This window comes from Gopherus evgoodei, chromosome 2 (assembly GCF_007399415.2).
Source record: "Gopherus evgoodei ecotype Sinaloan lineage chromosome 2, rGopEvg1_v1.p, whole genome shotgun sequence".
NCBI lineage: Eukaryota > Metazoa > Chordata > Testudines > Testudinidae > Gopherus > Gopherus evgoodei.
This window is the reverse complement of record NC_044323.1, coordinates 61,819,024-61,839,704: the sequence shown is the minus strand read 5'-3', so window position 1 is coordinate 61,839,704 and position 20,681 is coordinate 61,819,024. Positions and strand designations below refer to the sequence as shown.

General features: G+C 42.0%; 1 protein-coding gene and 1 long non-coding RNA gene across 9 annotated transcripts in view; one reads left to right on the top strand and one right to left on the bottom strand.

Annotated features, from left to right (window-relative positions):
* Nucleotides 1-20,681, bottom strand: part of LOC115645751 — a 952,243-nt gene that overhangs the window by 628,846 nt on the left and 302,716 nt on the right. The gene's annotated exons all lie outside the window — the stretch shown is intronic.
* Nucleotides 1-20,681, top strand: part of GSDME (gasdermin E) — a 35,208-nt gene that overhangs the window by 386 nt on the left and 14,141 nt on the right. For 3 of the 7 annotated variants that reach the window (XM_030550802.1, XM_030550805.1, XM_030550804.1), the window contains exons 2-4: nucleotides 5,406-5,636; nucleotides 7,219-7,411; nucleotides 13,499-13,594. In XM_030550802.1, the coding sequence (XP_030406662.1) occupies nucleotides 5,426-5,636; nucleotides 7,219-7,411; nucleotides 13,499-13,594 (500 nt within the window). In that variant the 5' untranslated portion in view covers nucleotides 5,406-5,425. Of the gene's footprint in view, nucleotides 1-28; nucleotides 47-5,405; nucleotides 5,637-7,218; nucleotides 7,412-13,498; nucleotides 13,595-20,681 lie in introns of those variants that run through there. The other 4 variants (XM_030550808.1, XM_030550806.1, XM_030550807.1 and 1 more) reach the window with 3 other exon arrangements.

The window sequence follows — 20,681 nt, the reverse complement described above, 5'->3', positions numbered from 1 at the left end:
ACGCCCCAGGGTTAAAACGGCAAGCGGCTGTGAAGACACACCCTAAGTATGGCTTGGGGGGGTAGGAGTTGGGGGTGTGATTTTTTTTTTTAAGTGAAATAGTTCTATGGATACCTTGCACCTCTGATTCTCCTGCCTATAAAGCGATGAACTGTACTAGCATAAGCAATTTAATCCAGTGTAAACTCTGTCCATGCTAGGGATTTTTTTTACTGCTTTAATTATACTGCTATAGTGAATGCAGTGCATCTTTGCAGACCATCCCTTAGAGGCAAACAGAATTGAAAACAATCCTCTTTTAAGTGCTGCTAAATAATGTGCATGTGTTTTCAAGGATTGCAGGGAGGAGGGCCTGAAATTAACTCCTTTGAGGGCTGAATAACTGCGTGAAGTATCAGAGGGGTATCCGTGTTAGTCTGGATCTGTAAGAGCAGTAAAGAGTCCTGGCACCTTATAGACTAACAGATGTTTTTGGAGCATGAGCTTTCGTGGGTGAATACCCATCTCGTCAGATGCATAACTGCATGAACTTTTTCCCAAGCCTGAATGGACCATTGTGAAGACCTGGTCTGACCTGTGTTTAGAACTTCCCCAAAATAATTCCCACACTAAATTTTTGGTATTTGCTTTTGTAGTTTTTAAAAATTTAAGTTATCCAGAAAAATAAGGCCATGAAAATAAGTTCCAAATTTTGCTATAAATGGGTAATAAAATGTATATGCTACTTGTTGCTACCTACTCTTTACTTGTCTCTCAATATAATTCAGTATAGACTCAGGCCCCATTAGAATTCAAAGGATATGTCCTCTGTTGCAGTTCTTCACTAAATATAAAGTCGAACAGTTCTTTAGACTGTCAAGCTACTTTTTCAGATTTGTTTCGTACATAAGCACCCTCCTATGAAGTATTTGATTACACATTCAAGTTGTTTAGTAATGTTCTAACATTCTGTAGTATTGCTTTCTCATCCTCAACATCAGCCTTCCTCTTCCTGCTGCCTAAGGCTTTGAGCAATTTTGTCCTTTGTCAAAACTGATTTTTTTTTTTAAAATTACATTTTAATATACTGATAAATGGGAAATACTGGGTAACTTTCATGAAACTTCCTGTTTTGCTGCCCAGAGTAAAATGTACTCACTCCCACAATCCTCTTTGCCCCTTGAAAAATGTTCCTGTAGAATTAATATTCCTAACTACAGATAACTGGGGTTCCTAAACATATAGCTATGAAATTGCAGTAAATTTATACAAATATTATGAAGTACAGGGAGATGTGTTTGTTTAACTAGATTGCCACAACAGTACAAATAAATAAAACACCTACAAGCCCTAGTCATGGACCAGAACCCCACTGTGATAGGCACTGCACAAATACAGGAAAAAAAAGCTAATCTCTACTCCAAAGAATATTGAGGTGTCCGTCACGGGGGGCAGGGGTGGGGGACGGGACTGAGTTTAGCTGACATGTTTTTCCTCTGCATTTTTTTAGTAATATTCTTAAACACTGTCTCTTCCCTATCCCATATGCAAACTCATTTTAAAGGCTTAGCTCAAGTCCCCAGTTAAGCAAGGAAAGCACCCCTCCTCTTCTCTGCTGGTTTCTTTCATCAGTCTACAATAATTTGTTTCATTTAGACATGGGGAATAGCTTTCCCTCTAGTTCTGTCAATCCAAGCCCTGGTCTAACATAAACCTCCAAAGTAAGAAAATGCAAAGGTAATGTCCTCTCAACGCTTAGTGCCCTGCTTGACAGGCCCCTGCCCCCCCACCCCCAGCTGAAGTTTTTTTAGGAAACCCAGTAGAACCAGGGCTGCCCAGAGGATTCAGGGGGCCTGGGGCAAAGCAATTTTGGAGGCCCCTTCCATAAAAAAAGTTGCAATTCTATAGAATACTGTAGTCTCGTGTGGGGCCCGGGGCCTGGGGCAAATTGCCCCACTTGCCCCCCCCCACCTCTGGGCGACTCTGAGTAGAACATTGTTTTACCATTGAGACTAGAAGTGTCCCTTTGAAACGGTTTTATCTGAATGGAAGTCTGTGAAAGGAGTATGTAGGACTAGTTGGCATCAAGTTCAAGGAGACAATAATATTTCTATGATTAATAGGTTTAAAATTTGAATTGAAAAAACAAGATAAGATAAATTTCTGCTACATGAAGGCGTTAACAGAAAGCTGTTCTAGGATTCTTCCATTGAGATTCAGGTTAATCTAGAGACTTTGAAGGAAAAAGTAGTCAAGGACATTGAGGTCAATGGTAACTGGGACAAAATACATGGTTTTACAAAAGGTAGATTGTGCCAAACCAACCTGATCTCCTTCTTTGAGAAGGTAACAGATTTTTTTAGACAAAGGAAATGAAGTGGATCTAATTTACCTAGATTTCAGTAAGGCATTTGATACAGTTCCACATGGGGAATTATTAGCTAAATTGGAAAAGATGCGGATCAGTATGAAAATTGAAAGGTGGATAAGGAACTGGTTAAAGGGGAGACTGCAACAGGTTAAGGTTGAACTGTCAGGCTGGAGAGAGGTTACTAGTAGAGTTCCTCAGGGATCTTTTTTGGGACCAGTCTTATTTTATGCCAAAGTCAGTAATAAAAAGATTAAAAGTGGGAATGTGCTAATAAAGTTTGCAGATGATACAAAGCTGGAAGGTATTGTCAATACAGAGAAGAACCGTGATATCATACAGGAAGATCTGGATGACCTTGTAAACTGGAGTAATAGCAATAGGATGAAATTTAATAGTGAAAAGTGCAAGGTCATGCACTTAGGGATTAATAACAAGAATTTTTGTTATAAACTGGGGAGGCATCAGTTGGAAGTAACAGAGGAGGAGAAGGACCTCGGAGTAAGGGTTGATCACAGGATGACTATGAGCCGCCAATGTGGTAAGGCCATGAAAAAAGCTAAAGTGATCTTGGGATGCATTAGGCGAGGTATTTCCAGTAGAGATAAGGAGCTGTTAGTACTGTTATACAAGGCACTGGTGAGACATCATCTGGAATACTGTGTGCAGTTCTGGATTCCCATGCTTAAGAAGGATGAATTCAAACTGGAACAGGTAAAGAGAAGGGCTACTAGGATGATCTGAGGAATGGAAAGCCTGTCTTATGAAAGGAGACTCAGAGCTTGGCTTGTTTAGCCTAACCAAAAGATGGCTGAGGGGAGATATGATAGATCTCTATAAATGTATCAGAGGAATAAATACCAGGGATGGAGAGGAATCATTTAAGCTCAGTACCAATGTGGACACAAGAACAAATGGCTATAAACTGGCCATCAGGAAGTTTAGACTTAAAATTAGACAAAGGTTTCTAATCATCAGAGGTGTGAAGTTCTAAAAGAGCCTTCCAAGGGGAGTAGCGGGGGCAAAAGACATATCTGGCTTCACGACTAAGCTTGATAGCCTAATTTTTGCTATTAATTGATCTTGGACTATTAGCAGCGAATATGCCCAATGGCCTGTGATGGGATGTTAGATGGGGTGGGATCTGAGTTACTACAGAGCATTTTTTCCTGGATGTCTGGCTGGTGAGTCTTGCTCACATGCTCAGGGTTTAGCTGATTGCCATATTTGGGGTCGGGAAGGAATTTTCCTCCAGGGCAGATTGGCATAAGCCCTGGGGGGTTTTCACCTTCCTCTGCAGGATGGGGCACAGGTCACTTGCTGGAGGATTCTCTGTACCTTGAAGTCTTCAAACCACAATTTGAGGACTTCAGTAGCTCAGACGTAGGTTGGGGGTTTGATACAGGAGTGGGTGGGTTAGATTTTGTGGCCTGCATTGTGCAGGAGGTCAGACTAGATGATCATAATTGTCCCTTCTGACCTTAAAGTCTATGATTTCTGAAATTCCTATAAGATGAGGGTGCTGTAGAGTAGATTGAGGTAAATGATGTGTCATTTTTAGGATCCATTTCTGTAATTGTATCTGAGTGAGTGGTGAACTTCCTTTCTGCATTAACCTCTTTGAAGTCAGTGGCCCTTTTCATATGTAGAAAGGTCTGCCTATGCAGACCTGATTCACTCCATTTCAGCGTAAGGAGTAAAGGATATGCAAACCTGTATGTATTGAGAGAAGAAGAATGTTCCTTGGGGATTAGAAGTAGTTGGACATTTAGAAACTGGTACTTTAGCAGGGAGTGAGAATTTCTCCAGTATTTCTCCTCCACTACAAATAACTTGTCAGGTTAGTTCCAGAAATCAGCTTCACCATAGTAGAAGTCTATGGGGGAAATCCTGCCTGTTTGTTGTTGAGGTTCTTCCCTTCCAAATATAAATGGAGTTGAATGATTGTCTTTTAAAATGTTCTGAAAATGTATCCCATACTTGTACATATGCATGTCAGTTTTAAATTTTCATTAAGCCTAAAACTGGGGATGTGATTGGAAGTTTGAGAATGCAAGAATCTGAACAAAGGTAGAGCTAAGGAATTGATCCACCAGCCACTGAAGTTAGTGGAAGTGTTCCCATTGGGCTTTGGACTGTGCCCCAAGTACATTGCAATAGCAGTTTATAATGAAAGTGCTGAGAGACCTTTAGGTAAAATATTGTTTGACTTTTAAAACATTGTTAAAATTCCTTCCATTTTTTGTGTCGTCAGAAAGCACCTTTTACTAACCTTGCTTAAATATAGAACTAAGAATAGGCCACAGGGGTCTCATGAGAAAATACCTGAACATCAATTGGTTAACACTGTGTGAAGTATTATCTGAAATGGAATTTTGGGAGAATTAACAGGCAAGTTTCTGTCTCTGTAAAGATATTTTCTTCCTTTCCTCTATTAACAATGAAACAAGCTCTATGGCCAAGCTCCCCTCAGTATTTTTCTTCTCTCTTTTTTTTCTGTCAATATTCACCAATGCTCACCGAGTGTCTGTCCTTGCTTTGAAGTCTGTCCTCCCCTATCCTGGTCTGCATCTCTAACTGACAAATCTAAAACCTGTGTGGAACAGAACAGATAATTAAGGAAGAATGTGTGAATATACAGCTTCAAAGAAAAGAAATGGACAGATAAGACATTTTACATTTCAACTTGAACTCTTTAGCGGTAGCAGTTGGATTTAAAAGAACACTGTCAAGTTAAAAATGATACTTATTCTGAAAATATTTTACTTAACTGTTGGTACAAGTAACACATGGGCATATAAAAACAGATGGGAGAAAAATATTTTCCTCAGTTTATAAACTTTATGTAGTAATTTTAACTGTTTCCTCTGTATGGTTTCACTTTTAGAAAAATCTTGTGAAATACACTGATTTGGGTAGACATAGACCCTTAAACAAAGAGAGATACTAATACTGACATTCTCATATTAACTCTTTAAAACTCTAAGCTTCTTTAAAGGGGACAGCTAAGCACAGATACTTTCCAATTGCACTTTTTAAAGGGGATTTGTTCTTTCAGATATTAAACGATTCAACAAGATGTTTGCAAAAGCAACAAAAAATTTTGTGAGAGAGACTGACTGTGGCGGTGACTTGATCCCTGTATCCCGCTTGAATGACTCAGATAAATTACAACTTCTGAACTTAGTAACAAAGAAGAAGAAATTGTGGTGCTGGCAGAAACCAAAGTACCATTTCTTGACAGTCACGCTGAATGATGTGCTTACTGAAGACAAACCTATAAAACCAGGTAAAATTAGACTTATATGACATTACAGTAGATAAGAAGAATGCAAAGTACAATCTCTTCTAACCATTATTAAAGAAAGTTCTTGCAGCATGTTACTGCAGGGTTTCTTTGGCTCTGAAATATTCAGCACTTTTAAATGAGATGGTTTGATCTTTTCTGTACTTGACTTGTCATTTAGTTAATAACAATACTAATAAAATGTTAGTTAAAAAGTGAAATGTCTTGTCCAGTGGGAGGAGTGTGATTGAATGCTGGAGACTCCAAATGACAGTGTTATTAAATGATATTATTTTATGGCTTGACATTCTGAAGTGCTCTTTCAGAGTCACTGTCAGGCTCCAGTGTGTGGTAATACTGTGCAGTCATAATGCACTCTAGGTGAGAGCGCACTATGATATGCTCAGCAGTTACCTGTTGCCCCGCCACAGTGAGGTGAGATGCATCTCATAATCCTCAAGCCCTGGGGCAAATGATGATGAATTTTCGGGCAGATCAGTCTTGACAACTATCTGAGCTTTTATAATACAATTAAAAAAAAAAAAGTTTGTTTCAGATGTGTAATTAGTTGACATGGAGAACAAGGTTGTACATTGATTCCCTAAAACAGAAAACCACGCAGGTAGCAGGAATGCAAGCTTTCCCATAGGCTCCCCCCAATATTTATCAACCCTGACTTGGAAAGTCCAGCTCCAGTTGTATACAGGGGAGAGCGCAGTCTTCCTTGGCATCTCTGCCAAAACTGAAGATCTTTGGTCACAGGTGACTAAACGTAGATTTGATTGAGTGACCAGCAAGTGAAGGAGTCTGGGCCTGATTCTGATACTAGTTTATGCTAATGTGTGCCAATGAAAATCGGCTGGTGATAGCAACATTGGAAGTGCTTGTGTAGACAAGGCTCAGGCATTTTTATCCCCATGTCATCATCTCCCGTGTGGTGTGTCTGTACATGTGTTTCCTCAAGTTGTTCCCACCATTGAGTTACACCATTGCTAGACTTACATTCAAAAGGGTTATAGCATGAAGAAGGTCAGTATCTCTAAGCACACATGAGTGTCCAACATAAGCAAGTAATCTGGAGTGATCTGTTTATAACTTGCACATAACAGTTCCCAATTTTGAGTTCTGTGCCTAGTGTGTATTTGTTTTTGGCATAGAGGCTATGATCCAAAGCCCATTTAAATCAATGGGAGTCTTTCCATTGGCTTCAGTAGGGTTTTAGGACAAACCAAGATAATGGAAAATAGAAAGGTGAAAATATAGATATTTGAGTTTTGTGTATTAATTCTGTGTATGGCAGGAAAAAATCTTTAGGGTACTTTATAAACCTCTCATAGGATTTGAACTCAGTACTATAATCATAATACATTTCCTTAAAATGCCAAAATGAAAAATAGTTAGAGCAGATTGGGGAAAAGATGGAACAAACAAAAATAAGGGTTGTAGGCCCGTTAACTCTTCTATGTGACTTTATTTACCTGTTTATATTTTCCACAAGCTTCTGTTTTTCAATCACATTCTGCTATTGTTTCAGGATCTATTGTTTTCAAGTCTGCATTAATCTTTTCTAATTATTTTTTCCAAGTTGTTGTTGAGTCTGACTTTGTGAAATATGAGGGGAAGTTTGAAGACTTTGTCAGAGGAAGTATTGAAACTTCATTTGGAAAGATCAACCTGGGTGCTGGAGGAAAAGGCTTTGTAGAAAGCCAGTCTTCATTTGGAAACCTAAAAAAGCAGGAGGCTGACTTGCAGCAGCTTATGAAAGACCTCAAGGGAAGGTATGAGTTTGTTTTGTTTGTTTAATTTTGCCATCCACAAAGTTTTTAAAAAGGAATAATGAAAGTGGCTTATTTTTATGCTGAATTTACACGTTTAACTTGGAGCCAAATCCTCCCTCTGTGGGGCTCTGTGTGGGTGCAGGGATCTGGTTGTTTGGTGCAGGATTGGAGCTTGAGTTTTTGACAGGTTGTAATCAGTGGGAGTAATGAACTATGGGAGAGGAAAAGAGAATGTCAAAGATATGGAATAGAATCAGGCAGTTTTTTTGGATTGTAATTCTTGATGGATCCAGTAAGAATACTCTTTTTTTCTTTTAATGTATATTGGTTGTTTACAAACTAGAACATTTGAAGATTTTCTTCATCAGCTGTCTAGTGCAAATGCTCATGGAAACCAAACTTAAATACACAGTATTCTAGTAAGCAAGCCTTAAAATCCATTCTCTGAGCATTCAAGCTAGTAAAACTTAATTGCACAAATTTAATAGGCATGAAATATAACAGGGGAGCAATATGTCAATGAAAATTCATTTAATTTTTAAATGAATAATCAAAACATTTTACACTAAAACTATCACTTACAACCTGAGAAAAATAGACTTCCGAAGTCAGGGGCTCAGTTCCATGATGTACAGAGCACCTCCTGCCAATCTGTGTGTGCCCCATATCCCATATAAGGGCCTCATACTACAAAGAGTTGTCCATGGACAGACCCCTTTGTGGAACCAAACTTACTTCAGTGGGAATCTTGTGCACTTTTTGGCTTGCAGGAGTGGGGCATGAGTCATATGGGAGTGTCAAGGGTACTCAGCATGTGGTAGGATCAAGCCCTTAATCTATCAGATTCAATGCAACATAATTAAACAGCAATTACTAATGCTCTGATGAGAGGTGGCAGGTGTAGAAATGAGATGGAAGAATTAGTTTCTTTCCTAGCTGCATGATAGTTGTCTAAAGCAGTGTAAATTCCTTTAAACAGCTGCTCTAAATGTAATCAACTTCTCAGAGTGACAATTGCCTGCTCTTCTACTTGTCGTAAGTCTTTACAAACAGCCATCAAACTTTCTCTGTTGAAAGGCACCTTGTTACTTTCCTAGTAAATTTTCTGATTAAAAACATAAACATCATGGCAAATGTGTGTGCCATGATTAAAAAATGAATTTATATATAATAAAAAGGGGGGGGGAGAATCTCAAGATTTAGAGTAGATAGCATGACAATGATACACTAGATCATACCTAGTATCCGCTGGAAAAGATGAGTTTTGAAAAAGCTAGTTAGCTGCTCCATTAGAACAGGCAACTCTCCCATAGCAAATGGAAATGTTCTGAAGTTAATCCAATGTCTGTGGGCTCACAATCTTCACAGTAATTAAACCACATTTACAAACATTATCTGTATTCCACTTGGGATGTCATAAAGTATACACCAATCTGTGAATATCTACAATGAAAATTAAGATCCCAATGATACACTACACTTACAAACATGAGATGTATTAAATTAATACAAGCCCTAATCTAGTAAGAAATAAATATATTTGGCTTCTAAAGTGTGAGAATGCACATGGGACTGCAGAATCCTTGGTTTGTTAGACTCAGAAACCAGTTATTGAGGCCCTTAATTTTCTGACAGTAATATGCTCTGTATATGAGTCTCTCTGGATTGTTTATGCAGATTTTGCACTGGAAGTATGCCAGCACAATATGCCTGCATTGCACCCAAGCATCTGGCTCATTTTCTCTAGAAAAGTCCTTTCATAAGCGTTAATAAGTTATGATACAAAATATATTGCCAATATTCCAGCCAGTCCTAGTTCCACTAGGAGTTGGGAGATTACGGAACAAGATTAATTTGCGGTTTTTCTGTGTCCCTGGTCATAAGCAGTATGGCCCTTAGAATTTACTATACTGAAGCTGTGGCAGTTCTTTAAAATTGAAATTTCCTATATTTGTATGTTTCATGATGTGCCACAATTTTTTTTCAGTATCTACTTATTATCTTGCTCATAGAACATTTATATGATAACATTAAGAAACACTGGTAACCTTGAAACTGAGGGTTTGATTTTAACCAATATATTATTAAAGGGATGCTTACATGATTTCACCTAATGAAATTAGTGTTATCCAGGTTTGCTGGATCTGTAATTATTTTGTCCATTTTTAATGTATATTCTAATTATGTTTCTTTGCAAAAATGCAATACTTGTTTTGCATTACTTGAATTGTGATATAATTCAAAACTTTAAATAAAGTTTAAAAAATAATTTTGTCCTCAATGTACAGAATGTGATACTGTGCGGTGTGGTGTAAAGTCAGCTTCCCTCCCCTTATCTGTACCTTCTAAAGGAGAACCAGAGTAAAGCTCATAATTAAATTACCAAAACCTATAGTGTATCCCCTTTTTAGCAAGGCTTTAACTGCTGAATGGTGTGATGTAAGGTCTCGCATAAGTAAAATATCATTACTTTTACAAAATATGCCACACATCTGTTAACATAATATGAAGCATCACAAATAATTAAAGTGCTCTTGTCAAATATATGAACAAAGCACATTTTGTGATACATTATCCTTACACTTTTTTTGGGGGGGGGGGGAGGTGTTTGCTGAACTAAGTTGCTAATTCACAAAATGTAGTAATTCACTGTCTTGCAGCTGCTTAGAGTGAATAAATGAGGCTCTACTACTAATCAATTTGTTGGAAAATAACAAAACAATTATGATCTTTTATACCATCATAGAAGTGTAGGACTGGAAGAGACCTCAGTAAGTCATCTAGTCCAATCCCCTGCACTCAAGGCAGGACTAAGTAGTAGTGCTAGACAGGTGTTTGAAGGTTTTTAAGAACAGATTAGACAATGAGGGAGAGTCTACAACCTGCCTAGGCAATTTTGTTCCAGTGATTAATCGCCCTGTCAGGAAGTTTTTCCTAATGACCAACCTAACCCCCCTCCTTGCTGCAATTCAAGCCCATTGCTGCTTGTCCTATCCTCAGAGGTTAACAAGAACAATTTTTCACCCTCCTCTTTGTAACAACCTTTTATGTACCTGAAAACTGTAATCATGTCTCCTCTCAGTCTTCTCTTCTCCAGGCTCAACAAACCTAATTTTTTCAATTTTTTTTCCTCCATAGATCATGTTTTCTAGACCGTCAATCTTTTTTTTGTTGCTCTTCTCTGAACTTTCTCCAATTTGTCCACATCCTTCCTGAAATGTGGTGCCCAGAACTGGATACAATACTCCAGCTGAGGCCTAATCAGTATGGAGTAGGGTGGAAGAATTACTTGCTTCCAGCACTCCTGCTAATACATCCCAGAATGATGTCTGCCTTTCTTTTTTTCTTTGGCAACAGTTTTACGCTGTTGACTCATTTAGCTTGTGACCCCCTATAGCCCCCCAAATCCCTTTCTGCAGTACGCCTCTTTATGCAATTATTTTCCATTTTGTATAAGTGCAATAGATTGTTCCTTCCTATTTACTTTGGACTATTTCTCCAGTTTGTTCAGATAATTTTTGAATTTTAACCCTATCCTCCAAAGCACTCACAACCCCTCCTGTTGTGATATTGTCTGCAAACTTTATATATGTTCTGTCCATATCATTATCTAAGTCATTTATGAAGATATTTTAAAAGAACCAGGCCTAAATTGAAATATGTTCTGGTATATTCTACATTAAAATTCACTTTATTGCTTATGCACTGAGTTAATTAACTAGATAACCTATACATATGCCTAAACTGAGTAATGGTGGGAGTTTTATTGCTGTTAATCTTGTCAAGTAATGCATTAAGTTAAATTGTAATCTCATCAAGGCAGAGACTGTGTGTTTGTATTTGTTTGTTTTTTAAAGCACCTAACACATTTTTGAGCACTGTTGAAATACTTAGAGGCTGGTAACGTACCTGGACCAGCTCTCTTTTCAGTGTAGATTTCAATCAGTAGTATTACATGGCTTAAGTGAACTCATAAAATGTCACCACTCAGAATTGCATACAATCAGGTGGGGTGGGGGTGGGGGTGAGAGAGAGGAAAAAATGGAGTACAGGAAGTTGTATAGAAAATTCAGGAGCAGTGTCCTCCTTTTGAACTCAGCCCTAAGTAAGGGAAGATGTGGTATAGAGTAATTGCCTAGTGTCTCTGTAGGGGAACTGTGAAATACTGTATTTAAGGAGATTATAGTAAGTATTGTGTTATGGTGTGATAGTAAGAAATCACTCAGAAAACTGATTTTTAAATGGCTTAATAAAGGAAATAATATGGAACTGTTTGGTGGAATGTGACAGTGGATTAGACTGGTGTTCTCTGCTGTCTGAGACCAGGCTACAGACTTTTGTTCTGAGAAGGAATAAAGCTTTGCAAGAGTTGACACTGTAAAGTAGGAGGCAGTATTTGAATAGAAGAAATAGGCTATTGTGCTTTATAAGTGAGGTGGAGAAGATTGAACCAACTAGCACATTTCTGTTGAGTAGGTCAGAGGAATGCATTTTATAATGTGAAGAAGTAGATACATTTATTTTCGTGGGGGTGGGGTAGCATCCATTTGTAATTTGTACAACTAGATATTGGTTCACATGTTCAGCAGTATGGGTGATTTTAAAATGATGAGCAGAAATGTGTTGCCCATCAGTGAGTGTGCCTAAGGGCCTGATATTGCAAACCCTCTCTCTTTGGCAACTAGCTGAGTACTTAGCATAAAGAGTTTGCAGGATCGTGCCTTTCCTCTTGTTTCCCTGGAAAATCTAGGTAGGATTGGATGGAAGAGTGGTCCTAGCCCTCCTGAGGAAACTCTGGCTGCAAGGGACCGGAGAAGGCCACTCAGCTGGTAGCTCTAGATTTGTGTCTGCCTGTCGTGCTTCTTCCTTTTATTGGCTTCTCTAGTTTTCTCTTTGCAGTAACCATGGAACTCATTGACATAGAACATCACTGAGTTACAAAAACTTTCATTTCATCTTTTAACTTATAACATGCATACTGAATTTAAAGTAGCATTTCAAATGTGTTGTATAATGTTCCCTTTGTAAGGCATTTCAGCTCACCTTTAAAGAGTTTGAAAGGAATGCAGTGGAGTGATAGGAAGTTAACCCAGATCAATGATGATGCATGTAAAATAGAACGTGAAAGTGATTAGAAGAGGGATATGTTGCATTCAATAAATAAAAGCATTAAAATACGACTTGTGAAATAAAAACTGCAACTTCATTTGTATGCATCCTCATTCATTTAATCTAGCTCTTCCTGCATCTCATGTTAACTGTACTCATAGTACAAGGCTAAGGTAAAACTGAGTGAATGAGGTGTCTTAGGCTTGGCCTATACTACAGAGTTAGGTTGACTCAGGGCAGCTTATGTCGACCTATGTCAGTGTCTACACTACAGCCTTGCTCCCGCCAATGTAAGTGCCCGACTACACCAACATCATAACTCCACCTCCAGGAGAGGTGTAAGGCTTATGTCAGTGTAGTTAGGGTGACATGAACACTGTTTCTTACATCAGCTGTTGGCTCTCTTGTCAATTTCACGGCTGGGGAGCTGCCAGCTCCCCAGCTTGGCTGCTGTCAGGTCTCAACAGGAAGACAGGCTTGGGCTGCCACTCAGGCTCCCCACCGGGAGCCCTGCTGCCCCCCCAGGGTCCTGGGACTTCAGGTGCAGATCTCTCTGCTGAAGGCAAGAAGCTCCCAGCAGGGAGCTGTGTGGAGCTGAACGCTCTGGCTCTCATTCCCCCACACACTTCCCCTCTTCAGTCGATGGAAGTGCTCCTGGTGTGGACTCACACTACCAACAGAAGGAAAGTAGTGTGGACATCAGCGACTGCAGTAATTACTGTGGTGCCTGTAAATCCATGTAACCTCAGTTGACTTGGATTGTATTGTAGACTTGCCCTTAGTCATTGGAATTCTCTGATGCATGGTGTGTAAGTTCCCCGATACATTAAAACCCGCTGTAACTGCTGAACCTTTGCCTAGTTATGTTATGTCCCTGAAGATAATTAAGATAAGATGGTTATTCATTTACTTCATCTGGTGAGGTTTATTAAATGTTTGATTGATTGATTTTAGTTTTCTTTTTTCTATCCAAAATAGCACAGTGTTCTCTAGGGCTCCAGTCCTGCATTGTGATACACATGAGCAGTTGACAGCACCCCAGGACTTCAGCAATCTGCCCACGCAGATCACAATGTAAGACTGGGGGCTAAGATGTTTATATTATAGCTGTTTGAAAATAAACCGAGTGGTGTGTCTCTGTGGGAAGTCATTTAACTGTGGTGTCCTTAAGAGACTTGTTTCAAGATTAATCATTGTAAAAAAACATATCTATAATGGCATTCTCAATCCTGTTTACATTAAAATTAGTGAGGACAGGAGGGAGGCCGCTTCAGGAAAGCATTTAGTGCATGTCCTGTTGGAGTCAATGGAATTGAGAATAGGAGGCTTCAGTTTTGACACAGGACTCTTAGTTGGTTAGCTGTACTTCAGAGTCAAAGGGGTATAAGGGTTTGGCCCAGATTAACTCCATTGCAGTAGATGAAACTGAACTCTGCAGGGCCATTATTTTTAATAAATTTTAACCAGGTTTTGAAGTACTTCTTGAGTTAGTACTACTTCTGGTACCAAATTAATCTGGTTGTATTTTTCTACATTTCTTTTTTTCTTTTCCTATAACTGTACAGAATGGAGCATGTCCTGTAAGTTTTTAACTACCGAAAATAGGTGGAATGAAAGCAGGAGAGCATGGGGGAAATGTTTCTGTGTTGCATCCCTGTTGGTCCTTATGTTGCCTACTGCAAGTTCTTTGAAGCGTGGACCCATCTTGCTATATATATTCAAGATGCCTAGTACGCTTCTGAACACTGCATAAAGCTTAATTACAGTAGTGATGATATGGAAAGTGTAATCTGTTAGTTACTATGCTGCTCAGGAGCCCCCGTTGTGCATGTCAGTGGGAGTTTCCAAGAACAGCGGTGTTTGTGACCTTGTGAAAATTCTTGGATTTCGACTTGGATTTCAGAGCCTGACCTTTCAGATATAAAACTAAGCTTTGTAAATAAATAAATTAAATATAAAAGCCCCCAAAAATCTCAGGAATGTTTGGGTGCATTGTTTTATAATATAATTTTCCTCATCTACACAGTGTTTAGGGTTTCTAGACAGTTCTTCCTGAATGATTGAGCTTTCACAGAAACAGTTAGAGGTTTCTAAATTCCACACAGATCAAAAATTGTCTGAAAGTGTGGGGAGTTTTTTAGGGGGAGGGTGTTTTTGTTTTCTTTTTTGAAAGAAAATAAAAGAACCATGCTGACTTCCATCTGATGTTGTGCTCTCTGTATAACTTCTGAAGAGCCAGAAACTGGGGTGTCTAAACTTTTTTAATTGAAGGGGGAAAGAGGGGAAGCTAGACTGATTTAAATGAATCTGAGGCAGTACATGTCTTCATATTTTTTTTTCTCGGCATTTATAGTTTAACCCCTCTGAATACCCCATTTACAGTAGAATGGAGAGGAAAGGATTAAATAACTCCTGTCAAGGATAGCAATCGTTTAATCTTCTAGCTACCTTGCTAGAGCTGTCTGATAATAAAAGGTCTGACACCTCTTTTAGGAACCTCAGATGAGTATTTTGAAAAGTTGGTATAATTTACTCATTTTTAGTTGATGGAATAGAGTTAAAAGTTCCTTTTAACTTCACTGACAGGACTGAATCCTTTATCATAGACCCCAGAAGATGTGGTAATGAAGTATGTCATTTCTTAGAAAAATCTTGTGGCCTCTTGATACTTTCAGGCAGGGCTGAAAGTAACTTAAAGGACTTGCCAGTACTCCGGAATCTGGAGAAGGGGTGTGACCTCCACCGGAAGAGGCGGAGCCTTTAAATCCCCAGGCCCTTTAAATCAGGATTTAAAGGGCCTGGGGCTAGGGCTGTGGTAGCAGTGCCTGGGAGCCCCAAGCCCTTTAAATCACCCCCTGAGCTCCCAGCTGCAGAAGTGGGCAATTTAAATGGAGCAATTTAAAAGGCCTGGGGCTCTAGCTGCTGTTACCACAGCAGAGCCCCAGGCCCTTTAAATTGCTGACAGAGCCTCAGGGCTCCTGCTGCCACTACCCTTCAGGGCCTTTAAAATCGTCTCCGGAGCCCTGCTGCTGGATCCCTGGGGTAGCGGCGGCAGGGCTTCAGTGGCTATTTAAAGCGCCCGGGGTGGTAGAGGCAGCGGGAGCCCTGAACCCTTTCAATAGCCACCAGAGCCCTGCCGCTGCTACCCCAGGGCTCCAGGGGCTATTTAAAGGGCCTGGGAGGGGTAGCTGCAGCAGGAGACCTGGGCCCTTTAAATCGCCACCCGAGCCTCGCAGTCACTACCTCATGGCTCTGGCAGCAGGGCTCTGGCAGCAATTTAAAGGGCCCTGGGCTCCAGCCCTTTCAATTGCTGTCTCAGGAAGCCTGTCCACCCTGTTATGGCACACCAGCTCTTGCCGGCAGGAGTGGCAGGTTTGTAGAAATTTTGGTGGTGTTCAGAACCTGCCCCTGCCCAAACTCTGCCCCCCCAAGCTCCACCCCCCACCTGCCCAAGACTCTCGGAGGGAGTTTGGGTGGGGGAGGAGGTCTGGGGTGTGGGCCCTGGGTTGGGCAGGGGACTGGGGTGCAGGAAGGGTGCAGGTTCTGGGAGGGAGTTTGGGGATAAGAGAAGATGTGGAGGGAGGGGGTGCAGGGGTGAGGGCTGTAGGATGAGGCTGGGTGTGGATTTGGGATGTGGCTGGGGATGAGGGGTTTGGGGTGTGAGAGGGGACTCGGGCTGAGGCAGAGAGTTAGGGTGCACGGGGATGAGGGCTGGGGCTGGGGATGAGGGGTTTGGGGTGTTGGAGAGGCTCAGGGCTAGGACAGAGGGTTGGGGTGCAGAGGGGATGAGGGTGCTGACTGGGAATGTGTGCTCTGGGGCGGGGCAGGGCTGAGGATGAGTTTGGGGTGCAGGCAGGCTGCCCTGGGACTGGAGCCAGAGAGGAGGACTCCCACCAGCCTTTTCCTGCTTGCAGCAGCGAGCTCTGGGGTAGGGATCCCCTTTTCCCGCCCCAGCAGCACACTCACTGCCCCCATCACTGCACATGCTCCTAGGGCCCCTCTCAGGTCCAGGAATCCCCCTAGTCTCCCCTGTGGTGGGTGCCATCCCGGGGGGGGGAGGGTGCTGCCATCACATGTGCACCTCTTTCCCTTCTGCTGCCCCTCACTGGGGCTGCTCCTTGCCCAGCGTGGGGCAAGAGCAGTGACTGCAGGCAGGGGGGCGGCTGTACTGGTGGAGGGTCCCACTGGAAAATGAAAGGGTCCAAGGGGGAAGGGCAGACTGTCCTGGCAGTAGTGTAGGAAGGCACTAGGACCCTGTGGTGGCAGTTAATGCAGGCAGGCAGCATGAAGCTGCAGGGGATGGGGAGAGACAAACGCTCTGCTCCCAGACCCAGGGAGGTGCATGGGGGTGGCAAAGGGGGGCTGGGGCACACTCAGGGGAGGTGGGGGGGGCAGCAGGTGGGGCTGGGGGGAGACCCGGCCCCGAACATACATGGAGCTGGGCTCCCGGACCCTCAATTTTGCTGGAGCCAGGAGGCAGCGTCAGAGAGGGAGAGAATGCTCCATTTTCTTGCCGGTAGCTACTGCACCTTTTCTTACCGGTTCTCCGTACCAGCCCGTACCCGCTTACTTTCACCTCTGCTTTTAGGGCATGATTCTGGTACCTTTTGTCATGTTGAATAGCATCTTACTTCAGGAGTGACTTCAGTGGTACTTAAGGACATGCTTAAGTGCTTCGCTGAGTTGAGGTGATTTGCTAAATTGAGGACATACTAAGGCGCTACTCAACATGAGTAAAGGGGGCAGAATCGCTCCTCCCTCTTAATTTCCCTTTCTCACCCCCCATCTTTTGAATGTGACAGTTCTGGTAATTGACTATTTTTAAATGTATCCTTGACCTTCACAGGTGCATTGGAACTGGCACAGAATAAAATCGGGGTATCCTTTTAGTCCACAGAAGAGCTTTAAGCTCAACAAATTCACAGTAGAAATAAAGTGTGCATTTTTAATCGTGAGGGGTAATTAACCATTGAAACAACTTCCTAGGAACGGGAAGGATTCTCCATTTCTTGAAGTCCTTTTTTAAGTCAAGACTGGATTTCTTTCTAAAAGATGTATGCTATCACTGAAATAAAGTTATGGACGCAATACAGAAATGATTGGTTGAGGTTCTGTGACTTGTGTTATGCAGGAGATCAGACTGGATGATTTTAACAGTCTCTTCTGTCCTTAAAATCTATGAACTGTTATCTATTTCCTCCATGTAAAGTATTTGGTTGTGATCTCAGTTTACCAGCCATGAGTCTGACTAGACACTAAAACTGATTTATTAGTAGCAAGATTAGAAAACTGAGGTAATTAGTTATTATAGGTGGGGTTGGGAGCATGACTTCTTATGAAGGTTGCCTGATAATGTCCCATTATAAGACCTGTTTTCAGTTGTTTTATAACTTTGCCAAACTTTAACAGATTGGTCTGAAATTTTCCAAGTTGGAGGTCTGTCTCAAGCGGAATTTTTCTGAACATTTTTAGCCAAAACAGTTGAGTTTGTTTCTAAGGAAAAATATCTTGTTTTGCCCATTTTAAAAAATTCCGGTGTTTGTTTCTTTGAAAAGTTGTAGTTGCCCCCATGCTTTGCAGCAGCGACTTGAAATCTGCAGGAGAGCGATCTTTGTGTCAGGGATGTGCCTTTTGCTATCCCCTGATAAAACTATCCAAGTTATAAACTTTTGAAAAATAGCAGTTCAGACATGCTCAGTCGAGACTTACTACAGCATTACAGCTAAAATCTTGGAAGGGTCTTTCCTCATTGAACTTGCTTGAACCTCTCACAGCTACTAGTGTTGACCAGACCGTGCATGTACCATCCACACAGAGTAACCGAGCATAGTCCAACCATGGTCCAAAGCTGGACTTCCCCTGTAACGGCTGCTCCGTGTCAGAGTAGAGTCTCTCTCCTGTGCTCTCAATGGCCTGGTCTACACTACACGTTTAAACCGATTTTAGCAGCGTTAAACTGATTTAATGCTGCACCCGTCCACACTACGAGGCCCTTTATATTGATATAAAGGGCTCTTTAAATCGGTTTCTGTACTCCTCCCCAACGAGAGGAGTAGCACTAAAATCGGTATTACCATATTGGATTAGGGTTAGTGTGGCTGCAAATTGACGGTATTGGTCTCCGGGTGGCATCCCGCAGTGCACCACTGTGACTGCTCTGGACAGCAGTCTGAACTCGGATGCAGTGGCCAGGTAAACAGGAGAAGCCCTGCGAACTTTTGAATTACATTTCCTGTTTGCCCAGCGTGGACCTCTGATGAGCACTGGTGGCGATGCAGTCCCAAATCCAAAAAGAGCTCCAGCATGGACCGTACAGGAGATACTGGATCTGATCGCTGTATGAGGAGACAAATCTGTTCTATCAGAGCTCCGTTACAGAAGACGAAATGCCAAAGCGTTTGAAAAAAATCTCCAGGCTACACATGCTGCGTGACAAGTGTAACGGAAAGCTTAAGAATCAAATGGACGCTCATGGAGGGAGGGAAGGGGTACTGAGGACTCCAGCTGTCCCACAGTCCACAGCAGTCTCCGAAAACTATTTGCATTCTTGGCTGAGCTCCCAGTGCCAGTAGGTTCAAACACATTGTCCAGCGTGGTTCAGGGTATAGCTCGTCAGTTTACTCCCTCCCCCCACCACGTGAAAGAAAAGGGAAAGAAATAGTTTCTTGACTTTTTTTCAATGTCACCCTATGTCTACTGAAGGCTGGTGGTAGACGCGATGCTGCAGCAGTAAAGAGCAGTATCTGCTCCTCTCCCCTCCTGGTGGCAGACGGTACAATATGACTTCTATCCATCGTCATTATCAGGTCGTGAGTGCTCCTGGCTGGCCTCAGGTGAGGCTGGCCGGGGGCGCCTGGGTAAAAATAGGAATGATTCCTGGTCATTCCCAGTAGATGGTACAGAACGGCTGATAACCGTCCTCATCATACCAACTGGGGGCTGAGCTCCATCAGCCACCTCCCTTTCCTGTGTAAAGAAAAGATTCTGTACTGCCTGGACTGTCATAGCACCAGGAGGCTGCCTCCCCCTCATTTTATCTCACTAACAAGTCACTGTTTCTTATTCCTGCATTCTTTATAACTTCATGACACAAATGGGGGGGACACTGTCACGGTAGCCCAGGAAGGTTGGGGGAGCAGGGAAGCAACAGGTGGGGTTGTTGCAGGGGCACCCCCCCGTGAATGGCATATAGCTCATCATTTCTGCGGGATCTGACACGAGGCAGCTGTGCTCTCTGATACACTGGTTCTCTAGTACGTTTGCCCCATATTCTAGGCAGGACTGACACTATCTTTAGAAACCATAAAGGAGAGATTGACTTGGGGAGTCATTCCCAGTTTTGCCTTTGCGCCCCCGGCCGACCTCAGCCAGGGGCACCCATGATAGCAGCAGACAGTACAGAACGACAGATAACCGTCATCTTATTGCCAATTTACAATGGCAGCAGACAGTACAGAACGACTGATAACCGTCTCTGCTATCATGCAAAAGCAAACGAATGCTGCTGTGTAGCGCTGCAGTAATGCCTCTGTTAGCGGCATCCAGTACGCATACGGTGACAGTAAAAAAAAAAAAAAAAAAATGCTGAACGGGCTCCATGGTTGCTGTGCTATGGCATCTGCCAGGGCAATCCAGGGAAAAATGGCGCAAAATGATTGTCTGCTGTCATTTTCCCGGAGGAAGGAATGAGTGACGACATTTACCCAGAACCACCCACGACAATGATTTTTGCCCCATCAGGCACTGGGATCTCTACCCAGAATTCCAAGGAGCGGGGGAGACTGCTGGAACTATGGGATAGCTACAGAATAGCTACCCACAGTGCAACGCTCCAGAAATCGATGCTAGCCTCGGACCATGGACACACACCGCCGAATTAATGTGCTTAGCGTGGCCACGTGCACTCGACTTTATACAATCTGTTTTACAAAACCGGTTTATGTAAAATCAGAATAATCCCGTAGTGTAGACGTACCCAATGATATCTCACCCCTGCTGACACCCAGATGGCTATCTGATTCAAATGCCTAGGGGACAAAAAGCAGAGCAAGGCAGAAGGAAAAGGAGTAGATTGGGACAAGGAGATTGTTGGAGCTGGGACTGGGAGACTAGGGAGGCAAATTAATTCTGGTATTTTTTTTTTTTAGCATTTGAGTGCTCG